The sequence below is a fragment of the Cervus canadensis genome, chromosome 11 (genome assembly GCF_019320065.1).
Source record: "Cervus canadensis isolate Bull #8, Minnesota chromosome 11, ASM1932006v1, whole genome shotgun sequence".
Taxonomy (NCBI): Eukaryota; Metazoa; Chordata; class Mammalia; order Artiodactyla; family Cervidae; genus Cervus; species Cervus canadensis.
In genome coordinates this window covers 15,955,837-15,977,902 of record NC_057396.1, presented here as the reverse complement: position 1 = coordinate 15,977,902, position 22,066 = coordinate 15,955,837, and the positions used below count along the sequence as shown (strand labels likewise).

The 22,066-nt window shown below is 37.3% G+C and overlaps 1 protein-coding gene and 1 non-coding gene across 2 annotated transcripts in view; both read right to left on the bottom strand.

Annotated features, from left to right (window-relative positions):
* DDX10 (DEAD-box helicase 10) overlaps positions 1-22,066 on the bottom strand; it is a 286,527-nt gene that overhangs the window by 220,001 nt on the left and 44,460 nt on the right. The window contains exons 10-13 of the mRNA XM_043481065.1: positions 14,541-14,642; positions 12,829-12,916; positions 9,801-9,889; positions 6,894-7,359 (exon numbers count right to left, since the gene is read on the bottom strand). Coding sequence (XP_043337000.1) covers positions 6,894-7,359; positions 9,801-9,889; positions 12,829-12,916; positions 14,541-14,642 — 745 coding nt within the window. The remainder of the gene's footprint in view (positions 1-6,893; positions 7,360-9,800; positions 9,890-12,828; positions 12,917-14,540; positions 14,643-22,066) is intronic.
* LOC122450692 lies at positions 14,071-14,196 on the bottom strand. Its single transcript, XR_006272190.1, has one exon. It is a non-coding gene; the product is annotated as a U6atac minor spliceosomal RNA (small nuclear RNA).

Genomic DNA, 22,066 nt, shown 5'->3' with positions numbered 1-22,066 from the left:
GTAAATAAGACAGACTTCCAAGGAAGAAGCAAGATCAGCAATGAATCTTGAGAGATAAGCCGTGAAAGCATGCAGTGGAGAGGTTATCGGAAGAAGGAATCCCTTCAGTGCAAGTGGAAACGCACTCTGGGAAGAACGGGCTGGCTGGCAGGCTAACAGGGCTGGGCTAGCTTACACAGCCCAACTGAAAAGGATGAACTGAAGGCCAACCACTAGAAAAAAAATATAGACTTGAGAGAGGTTCACAGGAAGATGATTCAGAAGAACAATATCTGGGACCAATCATGAGGCTTATCCCACAAGCCAAGTCTGAAGTGAAAACAGTCTGGGGAAGAGTAGGGATAGTGCTCGTGGGAAGTAAAGAAGAACACAAAAAGTAAAGGCTACTAAACTAAAGAACACCTGCTAAAATGTAGAAATGACAGGAATCCAAAAAAGCAAAATCAAAAGAATCAGATGGGCCCGGGCACAGCAAATTCCACTTTTGCCACTTTACTAACTGTGAAACATTAGGCAAGCAATCAAACTTTTCAAAGCCTCTGTTTCTTAACCCACAAAATGGGGGTAATACTGTACAAGGTTGTGTGAGAAGAGATATTCAAAGGCACAGGAGATGACAGAAAACCAAGAAATGTTCATTACTTCCCGATCTTCTTCTACAAAAACAGTTATCTGCAAGAAATTTCTGGAAATAAGTTAACATGGTTCATTCCCATTTTTAAAACAAATAATTAGGGAGATTAAAAAAGAAAACAAAACAGCTAAACCAGCACTCTGCTAAAGCCGTTCATCAGCATGCCCAATCACTCCTCAAACAAGGGCATTACTTTCTCTAAAGTCCATTTTTTTAATTTTTATCAGAGTATAGCTGATTAACAACAGTGTACTAAGTTTCCACTGTATCAGGGAAGTCCTATATACATATGAACGTGGAAGTCGCTCAGTTGTGTCTGACTCTTGGTGACCTCACAGTCTATACGGTCCATAGAATTCTATAGGCCAGCATACTGGAGTGGGTAGCTGTTCCCTTCTCCAGAAGATCTTCCTAATCCAGGGATTGAATCAAGGTCTCCCGCATTGCAGGCGGATTCTTTACCAGCTGAGCCACCAGAGAAGCACAAAGAATGAATGATCTGCCCTCCGTGAGGTTCTAATTGAGGACCTTCAGATTATGAGACTGACACTGCCTACTGCACTAAGAGGGCAGACAGATATACATATGTTCACTCTGTTTAAGATTATTTTCCCATATAGGTCATTACAGAGTATCAGGTAGAGTTCCCGATGCTATTCAGTAGATCCTTTATTGCATGCTAAGTCACTTCATTTATGTCCAACTCTTCCTGATCCTAATGACTCTAGCCTGCCAGGCTCCTCTGTCCATAGGATTCTCCAGGCAAGAATACTGGAGTGGGTGCCAGGCCCTCCTCCAAGTGATATTCCCGACCCAGGGATCGAACCCACATCTCTTGAGTCTCCTGTATTGGCAGGCAGGTTCTTTACCACTAGCGCCACCTGGAAAGTCCAGGTCCTCATTAGTTATCTATTTTATACATGAAAGTGAAAGTCACTCAGTCATGTCCAATACTTTGTGACCCCATGAACACAGTCCATGGAATTTTCCAGACCAGAATACTGGCATGGAGCCTATCCCTTCTCCAGGGAACCGTCCCAACCTAGGAATTGAACCAGGGTCTCCTGCAGTGCAGGCAGATTCCTTATCAGCTAAGCTAACCAGGGAAGCCCATTTTATACAAAGCACTGTGTGTATGTCAATCCCAACCTCTCGATTTATCCCTTCCCCTGCCTTCCCCCATGGTAACCCCATAAGGTTGTTTTCCACATCTGTGACTCTATTTCCATTTTGTAAATAAGTTCATTTGTAACATTTTTTTTAGATTCCACACATAAACAATATCATATGACATTTGTCTTTCCCTGCCTGACTTCCTTCATTCAGTATGACAATCTCTAGGTTCATCCATGATGCTGCAAATGGCATTATTTCATTCTTTTTTATGAATAATATTCCACTTTATATATGTACATCTCTTTATCATTCCTTTGTCAACAGTCCATTTTAAAATGTCTACTTTTAAATCAACAGTCTTAAAACATATAAACAATATCCATAACGTAATATCTTCTATATAATATCTTTGAGAGGTATACTGTACAGTATTAATATCCACAAGAACACTGCCAGTTAACTGGACAGAGAACTGCAGCCAGAAAAATATTCATATAATAATGAATTTCATTTAATGGCTCCACATAATATATCTACTATCAACATCATTTTTAGTTTTATTTATAACCAAATGATTCATTTCTAAAGGGCACTGTATTTGCTTAGTTACAGTCTAAATATACCAAATTATAAACTCCTTAAATATCTGGCTAAAACATCAGCTGGACCTGTGGTATCAGAATACGGCTTAGGACTGTCCAGATCAATGCAGGACACTGAAAATGTGAAAACTGGTCTATCAACTATGCTAAAATCAAAAAAGTAGTCTTATTTTCTGATACTACTATACCTAGAATAAATAAAATGCATCACTTTACTACACCTAGAATAAATAAAATGCATCACTTTTTCTTTCTATAATGCATCCAGATTCAAAAAAAGTTTTATTTTCAGTACTACCTCAAACACTGCCTAGCCACTGCACTGGCAAACCTCTATCAACTCTTTACTTTTATCTTCCTATTATATTTCATCAAGTGGAAATAACAGCTAACTTAAACTATGCTCCTTCTACACACACAAACTGTACTGGTTACTTTCTATCTCTAGGCATCTCAATAACTCTGACAGGGAGTAATTTTACAGAGATGGACACTAAGCCTCAGTACTGAAACTGAACACATCAGAAATAGCTCCCCACATTCAACACACCTTCTTGTGGCCATGGTTTTGCTCATTCTGTACTCTCTGCTTCGAATGTTCTTTTTCCCCTTCCTATTAACTCATATCCATTCCTTTTTTTAATTTATTTTTTAATTGAAGGATAATTGCTTTACAGAATTTTGTTGTTTTCTGTCAATCCTCAATATGAATCAGCCACAGGTATGCATATCTCCCCTCCCTTGTGAACCTCCCTCCCATAGGTTGATACAGAGCCCCTGTTTGCCTTTCCTGAGCCAGAGAGCAAATTCCCGTTGGCTATCTATTTTACATATGGTAATGTAAGTTTCCACCTTATTCTCTCCATATATCTCACCCTCTCCTCCCCTCTCCCCAGGTGCATAGTTTGTTCCCTGTGTCTGTTTCTCCGTGGCTGCCCTGAAAAGAAATTCTTCAGTACCATCTTTCTAGATTCCATATATATGTGTTAGTATACAATATTTATCTTTCTCTTTCTGACTTACTTCATTCTGTATAATAGGCTCTAGCAATAGCAGAAGAACAGATTAGTGAGCTGGAAGATAAAATGGTGGAAATAACTGCTGAAGAGCAGAATAAAGTAAAAAGAACAAAAAGAACTGAGGACAGTCTCAAAGACCTCTAGGACAATATGTTAAACTCATATCCATCCTTTAAGGCTCAACTTCCCTCATGATGCCTTCTCTACTGCAGTGCCAAGGTTAACATTTTAAAATATTTGGTTTCAAGAATCAATAATGAACAGAAATGCAAAATTTTGTACTGAAATTTCAGTTTAGTAATCTGTTCAAGTATAAGCCTCTGAAACTTACTAAGAACCTAGCTCAGTCCCTGGCATCTCGTAGGCCCTCAGTAATCACTGCCAGGAGGAGAGAACAAAGAAAGCAAGGAGGAAGAGAAGGGGAAAGGAGTGGGGACAAGAGTCAGAAAAATCCCAGCTCCCACATGTTGGAATAAAAATCAAGGCCCACTTGACTTCACACTCTTAAGATGTCTGGCTCTAGGTGAACTGATCACACCATCATGGTTATCTGGGTCATTAAGATCTTTTTTTTGTATAGTCATTCTGTGTATTCTTGCCACCTATTCTTAATATCTTCTGCTTCTGATGGGTTCATACTGTTTCTGTTCTTTATTGTGCCCATCTTTGCATGAAATGTTCCCTTATCTCTAAATTTCTTGAAGAGATCTCCAGTCTTTCCCATTTTATTGTTTTCCTCTATTTCTTTGCATTGTTCACTTGGGAAGGCTTTCTTATTTTTACTTACTATTCTTTAGAACTCTGCATTCAGACGGGTATATCACTCCTTTTCTCCTCTGCCTTTCACTTCTCTTCCTTTCTCAGCTATTTGTAAGGCCTCCTCAGGCTGCCATTTTGCCTTACTGCATTTATTTTCCTGGGGACGGTTCTGATCACCACCTCCTGTACAATGTTACGAACCTCCATCCATCGTTCTTCAGGCACTCTACCATCTAATCCCTTGAATCTATTTGTCACTTCCACTGTATAATCGTAAGGGATTTGATTTAGGTCATACCTGAATTGTCTAGGGGTTTTCCCTACTTTCTTCAATTTAAGTCTGAATTTTGCAATAAGGAGTTCATGATCTGAGCTACAGTCAGCTCCTGGACTTGTTTTTGCTGACTGTATAGACCTTATCCATCTTCGACTGCAAAGAATACAGTCAATTTGATTTTGGTATTGACCATCTGGTGATGTCCATGTGTAGAGCTGTCTCTTGTGTTGTTGGAAGAGGGTGTTTGCTATGACCAGTGCATTCTCTTGGCCAACAGAATAAATAACAACAATTCTATGTTCGCACTAATGTTGCATAAAAAGCATCTGACAAAATTCACCATCCATTTCTAATAAAAACACTGAATCAGCCAGAAATAGAATGAACTTTCTCAACCCGTTAAAAGCATTTACAAAAAACCTATGGCTGACATCAGATGTAATGGTAAAGGACTGAATGTTTTCCCCTCTAAGCACAAGATAATGATGCCCATTCTCACTGCTATTCAACACGCAGTGCAATCAAATAAGAAAATGCAATAATGACATACAGATTGGAAAGGAAGAAATGAAACCATCTTTATTCACAAATACCATGACCAGCTACAGAGAAAATGAAAACCCAAAAAAAATCCAAAGAATCTCCAAAAACAGCCACAATAACTTAATAGGACAGTTTAGAATGAGCAGTATACAAAAACTGTACTTCTATATTCTAGCAACATAAAATGGAAACTGAAATTTTTAAAGTATCATTGATGATAGCACTGAAAATAAAATAGTAAGAGATGAATCTAACAGAATATGTGTTAAGATGCACATGCTTCAAATAATTTTAAAATGCTAAAAGACACTAAAGAGGGCCTAAATAAATAAAAAGATATGTCATATTCATGAATCAGAAGAGTCAGTACTGTTAAGATGTCAATTCTCCCCAAATGGATTTCTAGATTCAATGTAATCTCAATGAAAATACTATAAGACTTTTTGTAAAATCTTACTAGCTGATTCAAAAACTTATATGGAAATGAAATGGTCTAAAAAATAGCCAAAACAAATGTTTAAAATATGAAGTCTGAAGACTGGTACTGATCTAGACTTCCTATAAAGCTGTACTAACTGACAACGGTGCTACTGCTGAAAGGACAGCCGTATGGAGCCTAAGTGAGCCAACACACAGACCTACACAGACATGGTCAGCCAATTTTCAACAGAGTCAAGGTAAGTAGAATGGAAAAAGTGCAGTGACTTCAAAAAGAGTTCTGGTTCAACGAGACAACTGCCTAGCAAGGAGAGAGCACTTGGAACCTCAGCTCTTCCCTCACACCAGATACAAAAATTAAACTGAAATGAATGCTAGCCCTAAATTCAACTGCTAAAACTTTAAAACATCCAAAAGAAAACATAGGTGAAAATTTAAATCAAACTTCAAAAATCAGATTATTGGTCAAGACATGAATACTAGAGTCAGAATACCTAGATTCAAACTCCAACTTTGCCAATAACTAATTATGCATCTCACTATTTTACTCTCTATCTCAGTTTTTTTCCTCTTACTTATATTATGATAGAGTACCTACTTCAGAGGGATTAAACAAGGACCATATGAGATAATGCTTAGAAAATGCCTGATACCTATTAAATACTCAGTAAGCATGTTTGCTACTTTTTAAATTGCCATTTAGTTACTTAAAAAAAAAAAAAACACCTATCCAAGTTTCATAGTTCAAAAGTTAGTGTTCCCTATTGTGAATCTCAGAAATGTATCAAGAGTGAGACTTCAGGTTCACTTTTCATTCAAATGCTGTCTAAAGAAATGATCAAGGATATGGATTACAAAATTAAAAGAAAAATAAGGGAAGGGCAGAGAAACATATTTACTGTGCACGTTCAAGTATCCCAGGAAACAGGTGCTTTACCTGGATTATCTCTTTTATTCCTCCTAGCAGGTGCCTAGTGAGAAACATGAAACTTTTAATAAACCTTCATAAGTGGTCTTTAAATAGAACTGCTGGCTTTCTATTTCAAATTATGGATTGGTGCCCAAAACGAAATGTCTCATTAAAAGTTTAGAGAGACTGAATTGTTTTAAGGGATACTTGTAATTATTTAAATCAGAAAGTACTATGTTAAGAATCACAATGAAGGAGCCTCACATCATAAACCACAGAACCCTATCATCTTACTTAATATTATAATCATGACTCTGGCTACTTTTAAAATATGCATCAGAAAGCCAATAAATGAGAAGATTACAGCTGTCAATCTCTTAAGAGTTCCCAAAGTTATGAAACATGAGAATTCTTTGGCACCTATTCCATCTCTAAAGATATAGATGGGAGAGTTTACAGCAAATTAAGTCATTCTACAAATTTCTGCTGGTTACTTTCCCATACTTCCTCAAAGGCAAAAAGCAGCACATCATAAGAGTGGTAAGGAAATAAAAGCACCCCCCGACCCCCGATCCTCCACTGGAGGTAAACTTACCTGCGGTGTCTTATTCTCCTTAAGATCCAACCCGAACACGTTGTGCCGCTTCACTTTAAAGAAGTCAGTCTCGAGGCCTTCGTCCTCCTCCTCGTCATCTCTGCCCAAGAACGGCACATCGGCTTCCCTGTTCTTCTGTGACTCTTCACTGCCAGGGACAGACTCAAGCGGAGATCCTTGGGCTCTTCTCAGTTTCTCGTCCATTTCTTCTTCATCTTCTTCCTCTTTACTACTAACGCCACTAGCCGGTCTGTAACCTGTCCTTTCTGGTCTTTTCCCACCTTTCTGAAGAATAGACATTTTTTCATTGAAGTAGGCTCTAAATTCTTCCACTTCATCATTGGTGAGGGAGGGAGCCCTTGGCTCAATTACTTTATTATCTTCACTCACTACCAGTTCCTTGCTGGGTTGCTTTTGCATTCTCTGAAGAAATCTTATCCGTGGTGCCACAGCAAGACCAAGAGACCTTAAGTATGAGCAAAGGAAAAGAGTTATCTCAACACACTGATGGTTGTGTTTATGAATTTATTATGAAATGGTTCCTCAGGAGTTCAGATGTTTTAGAGCTTTTTTTAAAAAGAAAATGTCCTTCTGAGATATAACTCCACCTTGACAGGTCAGGTGATCCAAAAGATACTGAATACTTGTCACAAAATATTGGAGATGTCTGTTTTCCATTAGGTGGTTAACATGAGTAACAAAATAAAGAGCATAAGACCAGAAAAAAACAACTCCTAGATCTGTCTATTGCCAGTATAACTCTCTCAGCTTCAGCTTTCTCAAATATTAATACAAGACAAAAATATCTACCAGGCCTATCTCAGTTGTTGTAAATAGCTGATGCACTAACTATATGAAAACACTTTGTAAAATATATTTTTATTTATATATAAATACTAAAGCTCAGGGGAGGAGGTGGGAGGGAGGCTCAAGAGGGAGCAGACACATGTATACACACAGCTGATCCACACTGCGGTACAGCAGAAACTAACACAACAATGGAAGCATTTATACTCCAATTAAAAATAAATAATATTAAAGCTGGAAAAGACATGGCCATGAAAGAACATATGTTCTCTGCAAGGAATGAATTCAAGTATTATCATCCTCTCTTCTAAGACATTTAACATGGCATAATAACCTCTATAAAAAAGGATATTTAAACCTGAGACCAAAAAAAGGAAAAAAAAAATCTTATTTTCCCCTTCTAAGATCAAGACTTACTTTATGATTAGGTCTTTCCCAGCTTCTAAGTTCCCACAGATGCATTGGAAATAAGCATTTAATAAAAAGCTAACATTACAAAATGAATCCACTGCCTTTTTCCTAAGACATGATTCACAGAAACTGATGGGTGTAGTTGTAAAACCTGGATTCAGAAACAGAACTATTGAAGTTCAAACCCTGGCTCTGTCAGCTACTAGCTGTGTGATCAAGGACATAATTAAGCCTCTCTATACCTCAGCTCTCTTATTTGCAAGATGGCATGACAAGAGTACCTACATTATGAGACTGTTGCAAAAATGAGCTCATAGATACAGTGCATCTAAAAGAGTGCCTAGCACGTATGCAGCCACTCCTGAGCACTTGGCATTATTACTGTTACAGGGATACAGTTAGGATCACAAATTCAGTATCCATCAGAAATTAAAACACCAACTTCAGCAGTACCATGCTTCCCAGGTGGCGCTAAAGTGGTAAAGAATTACCTGCCAATGCAGGAGACTTAAGAGATGTGGGCTCAATCCCTGGGTCAGGAAAATTCCCTGGAGGAGGGAAGCATTAAAGACCATGTCTCTTCTGTTTGCTTATATCTCAGCTATGTCAGAGAGAAAACCAGGATAGAATGTCATAAAGGACAAAAAATCAGCTAGTAATCTAAACCATGAATCATATTCAGAAATTGTAAAATTAGTAACTGGTAAAGAGATAAACAAACACGTTTCCATAGCATCTGATTTGCTATCTATTACCTAAACAAAAAGTCAGTGACCTTACTTTGTTATCTTGCAAATTAAGTGGTTCTAAAATGTTATAACTGACAAATTACCAGTTATACTGAACTTGCAATCTAACATGAAGAACAGAAAATAGCAGCTCACCCAGATACAAGCTTTTATTAGACTCAACTTAAAGGTAAAGGCACTCAAATTCCTGGAAAGCAGGCCAAATACATAGACTTTGCTGTGAAAGTACATATTTCATCTCAGATTAGATTTCAAGCTGACATTCAAAGTATGAGTAACCCCAAGGGTGCTTCTCTAGGACTTTGTCACTGCTTTTCCCACAGGTAGAACCCCATTGAAAAATGGACGCTCCTGAAAAGATTAGGGGAAAAATATCCTTCAAATACTAGCCAAAACAAGACCAAGAGCTCCATTTTCGTATAACAGCAATCGCAATTACTAAAGACAGATGTTTTACCATGGTATCTGTGAGCACCTGTAAGGAACACCAAGACACAAAGAATACCCAGGCAACAAGCAGCATGGGACACCGAACTAAAATAAGGGAAGGACCAACGGAGAGACCTGCATCCAAAGCATAAAAAGAACCGTGTGTGGTAAACCAGGTCAGCTTCTTAGAAAACAAGACATTTCAAGATTTCAAAGAATGCCGGTCAACTGCGCTCCATCTCCTTTAAGACCAAACTACAGAAAACTGCCAGCCTAACTTTTAGGAATTTATACTCACAAGTAAGAAATTTCTTTCTGATTGAACTTCCTGACTGAACTGAAAAGTCAACAAGTTTCCTACGGCTGATACAGTCTTTTTCTCTGCAAATCTTCAACAGATTCTTTTAAGGTAACATGAAGAGATTTAAACTAGGATTCTCAGAACCAGGTTTCAAACGAATTCCCTCTAACTCTGAGGACTCACAAGCAAAACTATAATATGAATACTTACAGGGCATAGTCAGGTATAGGTAACTTGCTCACATCAAATATTTCTTTATCCTTCATCAGATACACTGAACGTATGTAGGAGACAAAACACTGTAAACAAAAAAGGTTGAGGTATATGACATAACAGTCAGACATGGAAAATGAATTTTAACTGAGATAAAAGAAAGTAATCAAAGGAATAAATTCAACAGTAGTGAAAACTCTCAAAAATAGCTGAGTATATCTCCATTCCATAAAAAAAAAAAAAAAAAAAACTACCTCTTTAGAATTGTAATCTGAGAAAAGACTATAAAATTTGGTTTCATCAAGCCAACTGAACATAAAATATAAACTTCCCAAAAAGCTATTCTATAAGTTAAAATCATTCGGGCACATTAATGAGAAAAAATAGAGGTTTTGGAATAATGCAGTTGAAATCTTAGTTCCACATCTTACTAGCTGAGCAAGTTTATTATTTTTCTGTCAGTTTCCTCATCTATCAAGATAATATAAAAGTACCTTCTACTTTGAGTGTAATGAGAACTAAATGAGAAAAATGCATGTAGACTACTTGAGCATTTCTTCTGAAATACATTAAATATCAATGAATACCAGTTATTAATAATAATTATCACTGGAAAACATCCTTGTAATAAAACTATTACAACAAAATAAAATTTTACTGTACTTAAGCTTAATAAAATCATAACAGGAAAAGTTTAGGGATAAACTTTTATAAAGTTTAATAAATTCTTTACTGAAATTTCAAGTAATTCATCACTATAATTTCAAGTAGTTTGTCATTAACTTGCACTATTTTCTTCTGTTTGTGTTTAAAAAAAAAGTAAACTATCTTTATGCCAAGAACCATTGCAAACTAAAAAGTAAACATGGTCCTAAATGCTCTGTCAGTCTGAAAAACAAACAAGCAGCAAAGATGGTGAAATACATCAAAAAGAAGTTTTATTTTTTATTTTAAAATTAAGCTTTGTAAAGTATATTTAGTTCCCATTTCTATATTTCCTAAACTTCACATTTTTTCTAACTTTACACTAATCCTTTCTTCAAACCATTTACATTAATCTCCAAACCATTTTCCCTGTCTCCATAGGCGTTAAAATGAATAATTCAAGGATAATTTTCCACCTACAATCACCCACAAGAAATCACCCCGGTTGCTTATCGTTTTTGTTCTATCCAGATTATAATCAAAAGCTAGAAAATCACTTCTGTGAAATCAGATAGCTTGCTGCAGCTGCCAACAGTTAACCATTCTGCTAAACCATGCATGACACCCAATAAATCACATCATTTATTTCAATGCGCTTTTCTATAATCTTGTTCTAGAAGGTTCATTTGCTGTATGCAGAAACCACTGAAACAACATCCTTCCAGTTTTTCATATTTCCTGATTCATAACTGAATGAGCCAGGTATGCAGTAAGTCACAACATCAGAATTCACATACACTATTTTCAAATTGTGCATACTATTTCCAAAGCTTCTAAAAGATTTAACTCCAAGCTTAAAGTATGCTGCTAGATGAAACATGCACATAAATGTTTTCATGCCCAAATATATGCCCAAAAGTTTTAAGAAAAATAATCTGTTTAAAGACTATTTTCACTAGATTTCAGGTCAAGTGAGCTTACATAAGTTTGAATGTGTTTTATTTATGTATTTTAGAATAAATTTCATGTTTTTCTCTTATATTTTAGAATTAATTTCTCCTGATATATTGTGGAACTTCCAAAGAAAGTCAGACCTGGATTTAAATCTTAGGTCTATCACTTGATAGATACATCACCCTGGACAATTTTTAATTTTCTCAAGTTCCTGTTTTCCCATCTACAAAATCAAATCAATTATCACCTATCTCCAAGGTTGTTGGGAAGATTAAATAATAATACACATCAAACTGTCATATAGGGTCATGCTATGGCTAAGGGCCTATCACATACTAAGCATCTGAATTTAACTTTCATCCTAAGCATAGTGATAATTTGAGAAAAAATAACCAGTTAACTTTTTAACTGTAAGATCTTTAAAACTTCTTTGCTTTGAATATCCAGTTTCAAAACCATTAACCCAAAAGACTAACTCCTGACTTTTCTGCTCAGGCTCCTCTACCTACTCAGCATGGCCTTTCCATACCCCCTCTTTATTTCCTTCTTCCCAGTCTCTGAATCCCTACTTACTGTCTAACTGCTGTTGATGTGTTATGGGAAATGCACACATAGATTTCCTATGTAGATCTCATAACTAAAATATAAGTAAAAGAGTGCTGAAAATGAAGAGCTTCATAACCGGGATTCAAATATTTGTCAATTCAAATACTAAACCACTGTAAGAACAATGCAAAATAATCTCACGTCTTTCTTCTCTAAAGAATCTACTGCCGGGTACTCTAAGAACAAAAAAATAAGTATAACTAAAAGTGACATTTCCTTGGGTATTTGCTAATCAAGAGGACTCATAAGTCCAAAAAAGCAGTTTGGGAACATGACGTCACATTTATAGACTAAACCTCATTTCTAAAGACAATTTAGCAAGAATGCTATGCTTTCTGGAAATTTAACCTGTCAATTTTAAAGTCAAGAGAGTACAGTTGAAAGTTAATAACAACTTTACTGAAGAAACCAAGTTGATAACTTTATCAAGTTATCTTGTATACTTAATAATCATTAAGTGGATTTTCTATATGTCTGACAAAATTATGGACAAGTAATATACACTTTTCCAAGTTACTATAAGAAATATATAGTTTTTGGACTTCCCTGGCAGTCAGTGGTTAAGACTGTGAGCTTCTACCACAAGGGGCATAAATTCAATCCTTGGTTGGGGAACTAAGATCCGGCATGTCAGGTGGCATGGCCAAAAAAAATTTTTTTAAAGAAAGAAAGAAATATGTAACTTTTTCAAAGTTAAAGAATAAGGTAAAGCTATCTTAGAAGTATACTACCTGAATATCTGAAGTAGCAGGAAATGATACAATTGAACTTTATTACATGCTCTAGTCCAAGGAAGGTATCCAATTCAAAAATAACTTACCCTTTGAGCTCTTTCTTTTAAATCTTGATCTTGAGCTAGAAATGATTCCAATTTTTTCTGAACATCTATAAGTTTTTCTGGATTGATTCTTTTATAACAAAAAGATAAAAGTTAAACTAAGACATCTCAATTTTAGAAACTGAAAATAGTATACATTATTTTCTATTTTCCTTGGTATTTTTTAAATCCATAACATCTTTTCTCATCTACGACCCAGATTAGACTGAAATTATACTAGACCTAAAGTTGACTCTGTATATTTCAAATAATGCAAAAAAAATAAAAAAAATAAAATCAGACATTTTCTCTAAACAACCCATGCTGAGAAAAAGATTAGGTTAACACCACAATTAGCAATGTTCCTCTTAAGTCTTTAAAGATAGAAAGCAGTCTCTCATGGGAGGTGGATCATCAATGAAATGGAACAAATGAAAGCAAATGTCATTTTTTATAAGATTTCCATTTTCAGTCAAATATAAAAAAAAACAAATTCAAATAATAAACAGTGTTCAAGGATATAAACATTGTTTTCCTTATCTAGAAATCAGACATAATATAACAGAATTGTTACTTAAATTTGCCCAGGTTTAGAATGAAAATTATGGGAAAAAAATGAAATTCTTACAAGCATCTATTCTGTATTTCACAAAGGAAACCCCACTTGTTTTCCCTGATTTTAGACTAAACAATTTTGGTCCTGAAAAGTTGCAGTGGTGACCGGTGGTAGCAGATGAGGTTTTTCTTTAATTATAGAAAATATCAAAATACACATAGGTAAAAAACTCACTCAGCCTCAACAATTACAGAGCTCACACCCGATCTTGTTTTATCTAAACCCTTACCCACTCGTTCACCAAATCTAACCACCCTTCAAGTTACTTTTCTCCAAATAAAGCCAGGGTGTTTCAAGGGCCCCAATATAAGCGAAAGTGAAAGTCGCTCAGTCGTGTCCGACTCTTTGCGACCCCGTGGACTGTATAGTCCATGGAAATCTCCAGACCAGAACACTGGAGTCGGTAGCCTTTCCCTTCTGCAGGGGATCTTCCCAACTCAGGGGTCGAACCCAGGTCTCCCACGTTGCAGGTGGATTCTTTAACAGTTGCGCCACCAGGGAAGCCCAAGAATACTGGAGTGGGTAGCCTATACCTTCTCCAGCAGATCTTCCCGACCCAGGAATTGAACCGGGGTCTCCTGCATTGCAGGCAGATTCTTTACCAACTGAGCTATAAGGGAAGCTCCCCTAAAAAACAGTGGTTAGATGCCACAAAGTAAGTGGCAATGCCTTAACCATATGAGTGTTGTCAGGCCCGAGAGGCTCTTCCATCCTAGTCAAGGGGAGTGCTAACCTTCTCTCCTTTCATACAACACAATATAAACGAGCCTACAACCAATTCTGCTGACACTCAATCTAAACGTTTTTGAGGACAGGAGAGCACAATCCTCTGAAAAGGACAAACAATCCTAAAATTAAGTTCATCAAGAGGTTTAATCCTTTCAACCATCAATGCCTCCTGATGCCAACAAGGTCTGTTTTTCATCTTGTATTCTCCTCTGATCATTTTCTAAAAGAGTTGTTAAAACAAACAAAAAGTCCAAAATCAGACAGCAGAAAAGATTAGAGGGAGGAGGGAATCAGGTGGACATAATTAGGCACAATAATTTCATGCCTTCATTTTTCTAACAATAACATCAAGACTGCAAGTCATTCTTACTTGATTTCCTTCACAGGCACTTTCTTCTGAAGAAGCTGCTGCACCATCCCTTTTTCTTCTGAGGGAAGCAAAATTAACAAAGCTTCACCATCTTCTTTGTACCTAAACAAAAAAACACAATCTCTTCCACATTAATGCAATCTGCATCTTACATTTTAACAGCTTGATGAGTAGGTAACAAGAAAGCAAATTCACCAAATCAGTAAATATCAGGAATACCAAGTTCTTTAACGTCTGTGACAGCAGAAAGCTAGGGCCTCTTGAACATCTTTTTCAAATATTCATTACTACTCACAACTCCTAGTGATTTTGTACTACAACTCCTAGTAAAGACACACAAAAAAGGTAATCTCAAAACATTCTCTTAAGGGTTCGTATTATAAATATGAGGGGAAGATAAATTTTTATAATTAATCAAATAAACTATTTACTGAGAAACCCTGTGCCAGGTATAAACTGGGAAGAACAAAAACAAGATGAATATCTCTGACTTCAGTGATCTAAAAATATGGTTACCAGAAAAGACAAACACACACAAAACAAAAACAGCCCCAGAATGGTAAAGCAGTAAGTGTGAAAGGACAGCCACTGGCAATAAACGCCAAGAACTCAGAAGTGAAAGGAAGACACTCAAGGTTAGCCAAAGAAAAAGAGAAATATGTCACAGCAAATGAAATTTGAGGTGGGCCTAAAAAATGTATAGAAAGGGAAAAGCTACAATAATCCAAAGAAGAAGAATGGCATGAACAAAGGAGTAGGAACCAGGAAATATAACAAACACAAGAGTGAACTAAAGACAGGAGAAAGATAGCATTTTCTAAAAAGTTGAAGGATAAGAAACTCTTTTAACATTCTATATCCAAATTCAGAGATGGAGAGAGAACATACAAAGGCTCCCAAAGTCTAGGCCAGAGCTGCAGCAACAGGGGTCAAGGGAAATCTCAAGGCTATCAGAAAGGCATCCAAAGAAGATCTAAATCTTCAGGCTGACTCATAAACAAAAATAATAAGTCTAACCATCTACATCTATCTTATCTACCCATTCATGCATTCAGGGATAATCTAGGAGGATGAGTCACAAATAAAGTCACAAAGGGGCCATATTCAAATGTTTGAAACTATACGTAACAGAATACACACATGAAAGTGTAAGGTTAACGCAGATTGCAACACTGAAATTTAGGAGAAAAAGATTCCCAAAGGAAAAACAAGTCCAAAATCAAATCCCACAAAGGAAGTATCTTTTAATAAAGATTATCACTGGCTATTTTACATCACACACATCTTTTCCCAGTAATAATGTAAGACACAAATTATCTCCCACACACCAACCCATAAAATTTTCCAGTAAGCTTTTATTTCAAAAAGAAAAGTGCTTTTAAAAAAGCGTAAGAACATTTCCCTCTTTTTTAAAAATGCTTATAAGAATAATTCTATTTACCCATGAGCTAGCATTTATATTTCTGAAGCAATATCCAAGGCCCAAAGCTAAATATATGCATAAAGAGAAATAAATGTTCTTCATAAGACCTACATTTTAAATTCAATATATTTAGATACTTATTTTAAGAAACATTGTAGGCACACACACACACAAAAAAAAAGCCCTGCATCTGAAATACAACAAAAAATCTCATTTTTATCATCAGTGTTAGTACCATGTTACTTTTATATAACTCTTCAGAATTTATGATGAGCTTCATTTTACACTGACTTGCTTAAAAACAAGCAACCAATAGAGGAAGCAAAAGTTCCTGAAAGGCCAAGAAGTTGGCCCAAATAAATAAGCAGCTGATGACTACATATTGGAGCTTTAAACTTTCAATATTTATTTTCAACTCTACCAGGATTCCCTCCACAAAGTAGAATCCTCAATAGACTGATCATGATTACCTGATATCAGGAAACTTACCTCTACACACTACAAGGAAAACAAGTAAAAAACAAAAAATTGAAATGTTTTAAAAATCTATACCTGTTATATGATTTTAACCCATTTAACACATATCCGAGTACTACGAATATTAGTGTATTCTCTTGACCATTAAACCGACATGTATGAATTTGCCTTTCATATTTAACATACACCATATGTACCTAAAAGCTGGTCACTAAATATTTGGTGAAAAAATGCAAACAAACCACTAGAAGTTGCACTAGCAGATGAAATTCTGAATTTGGAGCCAAGAGAGCTGATTTCAAGTCCCAGCCCTACTATTCATTAGCTTTATAATCTTGAATAATGAGTCATTTTCTCTCTACATATTGTATTTTCTTATTTATAAATTACAGTTTCAATTATGTGATCTTTATTCCTTCAGGATCTAAATTCTAGTATCAATATACTAGTCACCATTCACAATACAAGCATGATCAAGAGGTGTAGAAATGGGGGCCACCGCTGGTCACGCTCTGCTATTCCACAGTGCTTCTCTTTTTTGTCCCCTCCCTGCGTCTGCTTCTATCGTCCCTAGGCCTTACCTGTGGCAACAAGCCCCAAGAGTCCCTGTCACTGAGGGAAAACAGTACAGTCAGCCACGCAGATGCAGACAGACTGTAAGAATCAAGAGTCCAACTGTTCCTCCTGCACAACGTGGTGCAAAGGAGAGCTTATTCCAGGGAAAAGGGTATCTCTGAGTCACAGAATATCTAAAGACCCTACACTAGATTCAAAAAGGAGAAAAAAAGACTGGGAAATATCCTGCAGCCTAAGTCATCTGCAGCCTAAGATCTTAGAAATACAAACAGGTAGACCACATATGCTCAATAGTTTGACAAATGACGTTCACCAAAAATTAACTGGAAAGACCTCAAGCCAACATGCATTGCATGGAAAGCTTCCAGCAAACTGATTAAGCATAAGAATTTATGGAGTTCATTAAACTGTCAACTCTGTCCCCAGAAAAGAATTAAAAAAAAAAAAAAAGACTAAAGTTTTAATCAATTAAAAAAAAGAAAATGAAAACTCATGAAAGTGGTACTGATACTACTGAAAATTATACTTTCAGGGACCTGAGAGATATGATTAATTCCACTGTAAAGAAAGGAAACTGAGATGTTGATAACATAAGGTCCAAGGGTACACAGCTATCAGGTGACACAGCCATATCTAAACCTAAATTTCTTGACTTTTAAGTATAGTGTTCAATCAACTATGGGATATTTGTCTCTCACAGTCCAAATAAAGAAGGTAAATTCATATATTTAAGTTTATCCTTGCTAGGTAGTTAGAATAGGAAACAGGAGTCCAGAATGGCGGTGGCTAAAAGATAAGGAAGGGAAAAGCCCGTGAAAATAGAACAAAGGACGGTCAAAGGAAGGTCCAAGGACCAGAGTGAGGACCTCAGGTAGAACAAACAGCACTCCTGGCCAGCCCAATTTACACAGGGCAGGCCCAGGGGGAGGAAAAACATATAAAAAGAGGAGCCAAAGGGCTGGCTCTCCCCCCCACCCCCCCACCCCATCGCGCTGAGCTGTGACACGCCAAGGGCTTTAATGTCCGTCACTCCAAATCTTTGTTGTGACGAGACAGAACCGAGGAGCATACACTTGCCTGACATCCTCATGACCACAAATGGCAACAAACAAATAAAAATATATACTTTCCTTTTCCAAGTACCTGACTTTGGAACGTTCCAGAAGCTGAATTTGGAACATTCTAGAAGCTCTGCAAGGGAGCAGTGGCTACTACTTTATTAAATGAACACAGCTAGTTTGGGGCACACTGGCAAGACCAAGAGTTGTAGAGTCAGTAAGACCCAAGTATAAATCCCAGTCACAGTACTCCCAGAGTGATCTTCAGTTCAGTTCAGTTCATTTCAGTCACTCAGTCATGTCCAACTCTTTGCAACCTCCATTTGAGTAAACCCCGGAGTTTACTCAAACTCATGTCCTCAAGTTGGTGATGCCATCCAACCATCTCATCCTCTGTCATCCCCTTCTCCTCCTAACTTCAATCTTTCCCAGCATAAGGGTCTTTTCAAATGAGTCAGTTCTTCACATCAGGAGGCCAAAGTACTGGAATTTCAGCTAAAGCATCAGTCCTTCCAATGAATATCAGGACCGATTTCCTTTAGGATGGACTGGTTGGATCTCCTTGCAGTTCAAGGGACTCTCAAGAGTCTTCTCCAACACCACAGTTCAAAAGCAACAATTCTTCCTGAGTGATCTTTAAGTCACATTTTTACCTCAGGATCTCTGAGAAAGTTTTCTAGTACAAAGACTTCTCTCATAAGGCTACGATTAAAGGTTAAATGATTTCATTCACATTCACCCAGCTACGTGTTATGAAGTGCATGGCTAAGACACAACCTATTGTTCACTGTGGGGGTGCAGGAGAAGAGGGTAGGGAAGAAGCTATCCTGGCCAAAAAAACAAGGGATACAGTTGAATCCTCTCCTCATAAACATACTAATGACAAGTTTCCTGGGAAACAAAAAAGGTAAATCTGCTAGAATGAGAGGCCTCATATATGAGATGCTAATATGATGTGCTAGGTTTGTTTACAGTCTATGTATTTAAGAGGCAGGTCTCTGAGGTCAGCTTCATAACTACACCAATGGTCTATCTGTGTAAGTGATAAACCTTATGTATCACTTAGAGACTTTGAGGTTAATCTGAGCCAGAGCACAACCTGAGTCAAGAATGCATCTGTGGAGTGATGGAGGTCCCAGACCTTTTCCCACTTCACCTATACCTTGCGATTACCTTTGTACTTGAAATTACGTATCACTGAAGCTTGATATTAGGTGTGGGAGGCAGCTTCTAAATTACTGGCTCCTAATACAGTAATATTGCTGGGAGATTATCAATAACCTCAGAAATACAGATGACACCACCCTTATGGCAGAAAGCAAAAACCTAAAGGGCCTCCTGAAGAAGGTGAGAGGAGAGTGAAAAAGCTGGCTTAAAACTCAACATTTTAAAAACTAAGATCATGTCATCCAGTCCCATCACATCATGGCAAACAGATGGGGAAACCATGGAAACAGTGACAGACTTCATTTTCTTGGGCTCCAAAATCACTGCAGATGGTGACTGTAGTCATGAAATTAGAAGACACTTGCTCCTTAGAAGGAAAGCTATGACCAAGCTAGACAGCACGTTAAAAAGCAGAGACATCATTTTGCCAACAAAGGTCTGTACAGTCAAAACTATAGTTTTTCCAGTAGCCATGTATGGATGTAAGAACTGGACTATAAAGAAAGCTGAGCGCTGAAGAATTGATGCTTTTGAACTGTGATGTTGGAGAAGACTCTTGAGCGTCCCTTGGACTGCAAGGAGATCAAACCAGTCAATCCTAAAGAAAATCAATCCTGAATATTCACTGGAAGGACTGATGCTAAAGCTGAAGCTCCAATACTTGGCCACCTGATGCGTAGAGCCAATTCATTAGAAAAGACCCTGATGCTGGGAAAGATTAAAAGCAGGAGGAGGAGACAACAGAGGATGAGGTGGTTAGATGGCATCACCAACTCAATGGACATGAGTTTGAGCAAGCTCCGGGAGATGGTGAAGGATAGGAATGTCTGGCGTGTGCAGTCCATGAGGTCGCAAAGAGTCAGACACGACTGACTGACTGAACAACAACAAATACAGTAAGTTCCCCACGTTTGAACCTTCTGGTTGTGAATTTTCAAAGCAGTGAAAATGCATTTGCATGTCCAATCACGAAAGTTATTTCACATGTCTGGTGCACACTCTCATGTGCAGGCATGCCCTACACACGGTCGTACTTTACAGTACTGCACAGTACCTTCATTTCAAGCCAGACCTGCAAAAGGACGTCTTCATTGCATTCCTTGCTTGGAACACAAGGCGCTTACTAATGAAGGCCTGATGGAACTGGAGGCTCAGAGAAAGGATGAAGAGAGACAACAGGAAGAAGTAACTGAAGACCAAAGAGATTCACAATGCAGGAAATGGCAAGCGGATTTCCTTTATTTGAGGAAACAACTGTTAGTTTTTGAAGCATAGGACTCAAATGTAGAACAGTACACAGAGGTTGCAGCAGTCGTTCAGAATGCAATCCTTTGTTACCATGTCACCTATGACAAAAAAAAAGGGGGGGCTACTACCCAGACATCACTGGATCATATCTTTCAAGAAGGTAGACAGAATTGAATCCCACAAGGATTCAAGGGCCATTAAGGTCAGGCATGAGTGACATCGCAGCTTGCCCTCCATCTCCTATTGCATGAAGATCCTTCAGCTCTACCATCTCCCACCGCCTCTCCCTCCTCCAGCTAGTAACTCTTCTTACCTGCTCACTCGATGCCAGCCCTGGTAGGCCAGCTGTTACACCATACTACTGTACTTTCCAAGGTACTATACTACAGGATTTAAAACATTTTCTTTCTTTTTCGCGTTTCTTTCTTATGTATGATTCATGTGAAATGTAATATAAACCTATTATAGTACAGTTCTGCACTATAGCTGATTGCGTTAGTTGGGTACTACTAGCTGATGTTAGTTGGGTACCTAGGCTAACTTTGATGGACTCACGAACAAACCGGACTTATGAATGTGCTTTCAGAACAGAACTTATTCATATGTAGGAGACTTACTATAATCTGGGCCTCCTGGCTAAGATGAAGTGTTGACATTGGTCTTAGGTTTGACATTTGCAAAGGCAACAAAAGCAAAAACACACAAAAGAAAAGAAAACCATCAACAAAACAAAAACGTAACCTACTGAATGTGAAAAATATTTGCAAACCACATATCTGATAAGGCTTATAACAACCAAAATGTTCAAGAAACTCACACAAAAGCAAAAACCAAACAATCTAATTCAAAAAATGGGCAGAAAACTTGAGCAGACATCTTTTTCAAAGAAGACATAAAAATGGCCAACAGGTACATGAAAAGGTTCTCAACATTACTAGTAATTAGAGAAATGTAAATCAAAACTATTATAAGATATCACCTCACATCTGTCAGAATGGCTATTATACAAAACACTGGAAATGACAAGTATTGGCAAGAATGCGGAGAAGCAAACCCTTGTGCACTGCTGGTGGAAATGTAAATTGGTGCAGTCAGTACAGAAAACTACCACTATACGATCCAGCAATTCCACTTCTGGGTATTTATCCAAAAAAACCCAAAAATACTAACTTATAAAATCTGTTCTCTATGTCTGCATCTGCATTTCTGTCCTGAAAATAAGTTCATCAGTACCATCTTTCCAGATTCCATATATATGTGCTAAAACATGGTATTTGTTTACCTCTTTCTGAATTACTTCACTCTGTATAATAGGTTCTAGGTTCATCCACCCCATTAGAACTGAATCAAATGTGTTCCTTTTAATGGCTAAGTAGTATTCCATTGTATATATGTACCACAGCTTCTTTATCCATTCATCTGTCAAAGGACATTTAGGTTGCTTCAATGTCCTACTAGTTATAGAAAATGGTGCTGCAATGAACACTGGGGTACATATAACAATCTAGAGGGGTGGGAAAGGGTGGGAGGTGGGATGAAGATTCAAGAGGAAGGAGACATTTATACACCTATGGCTA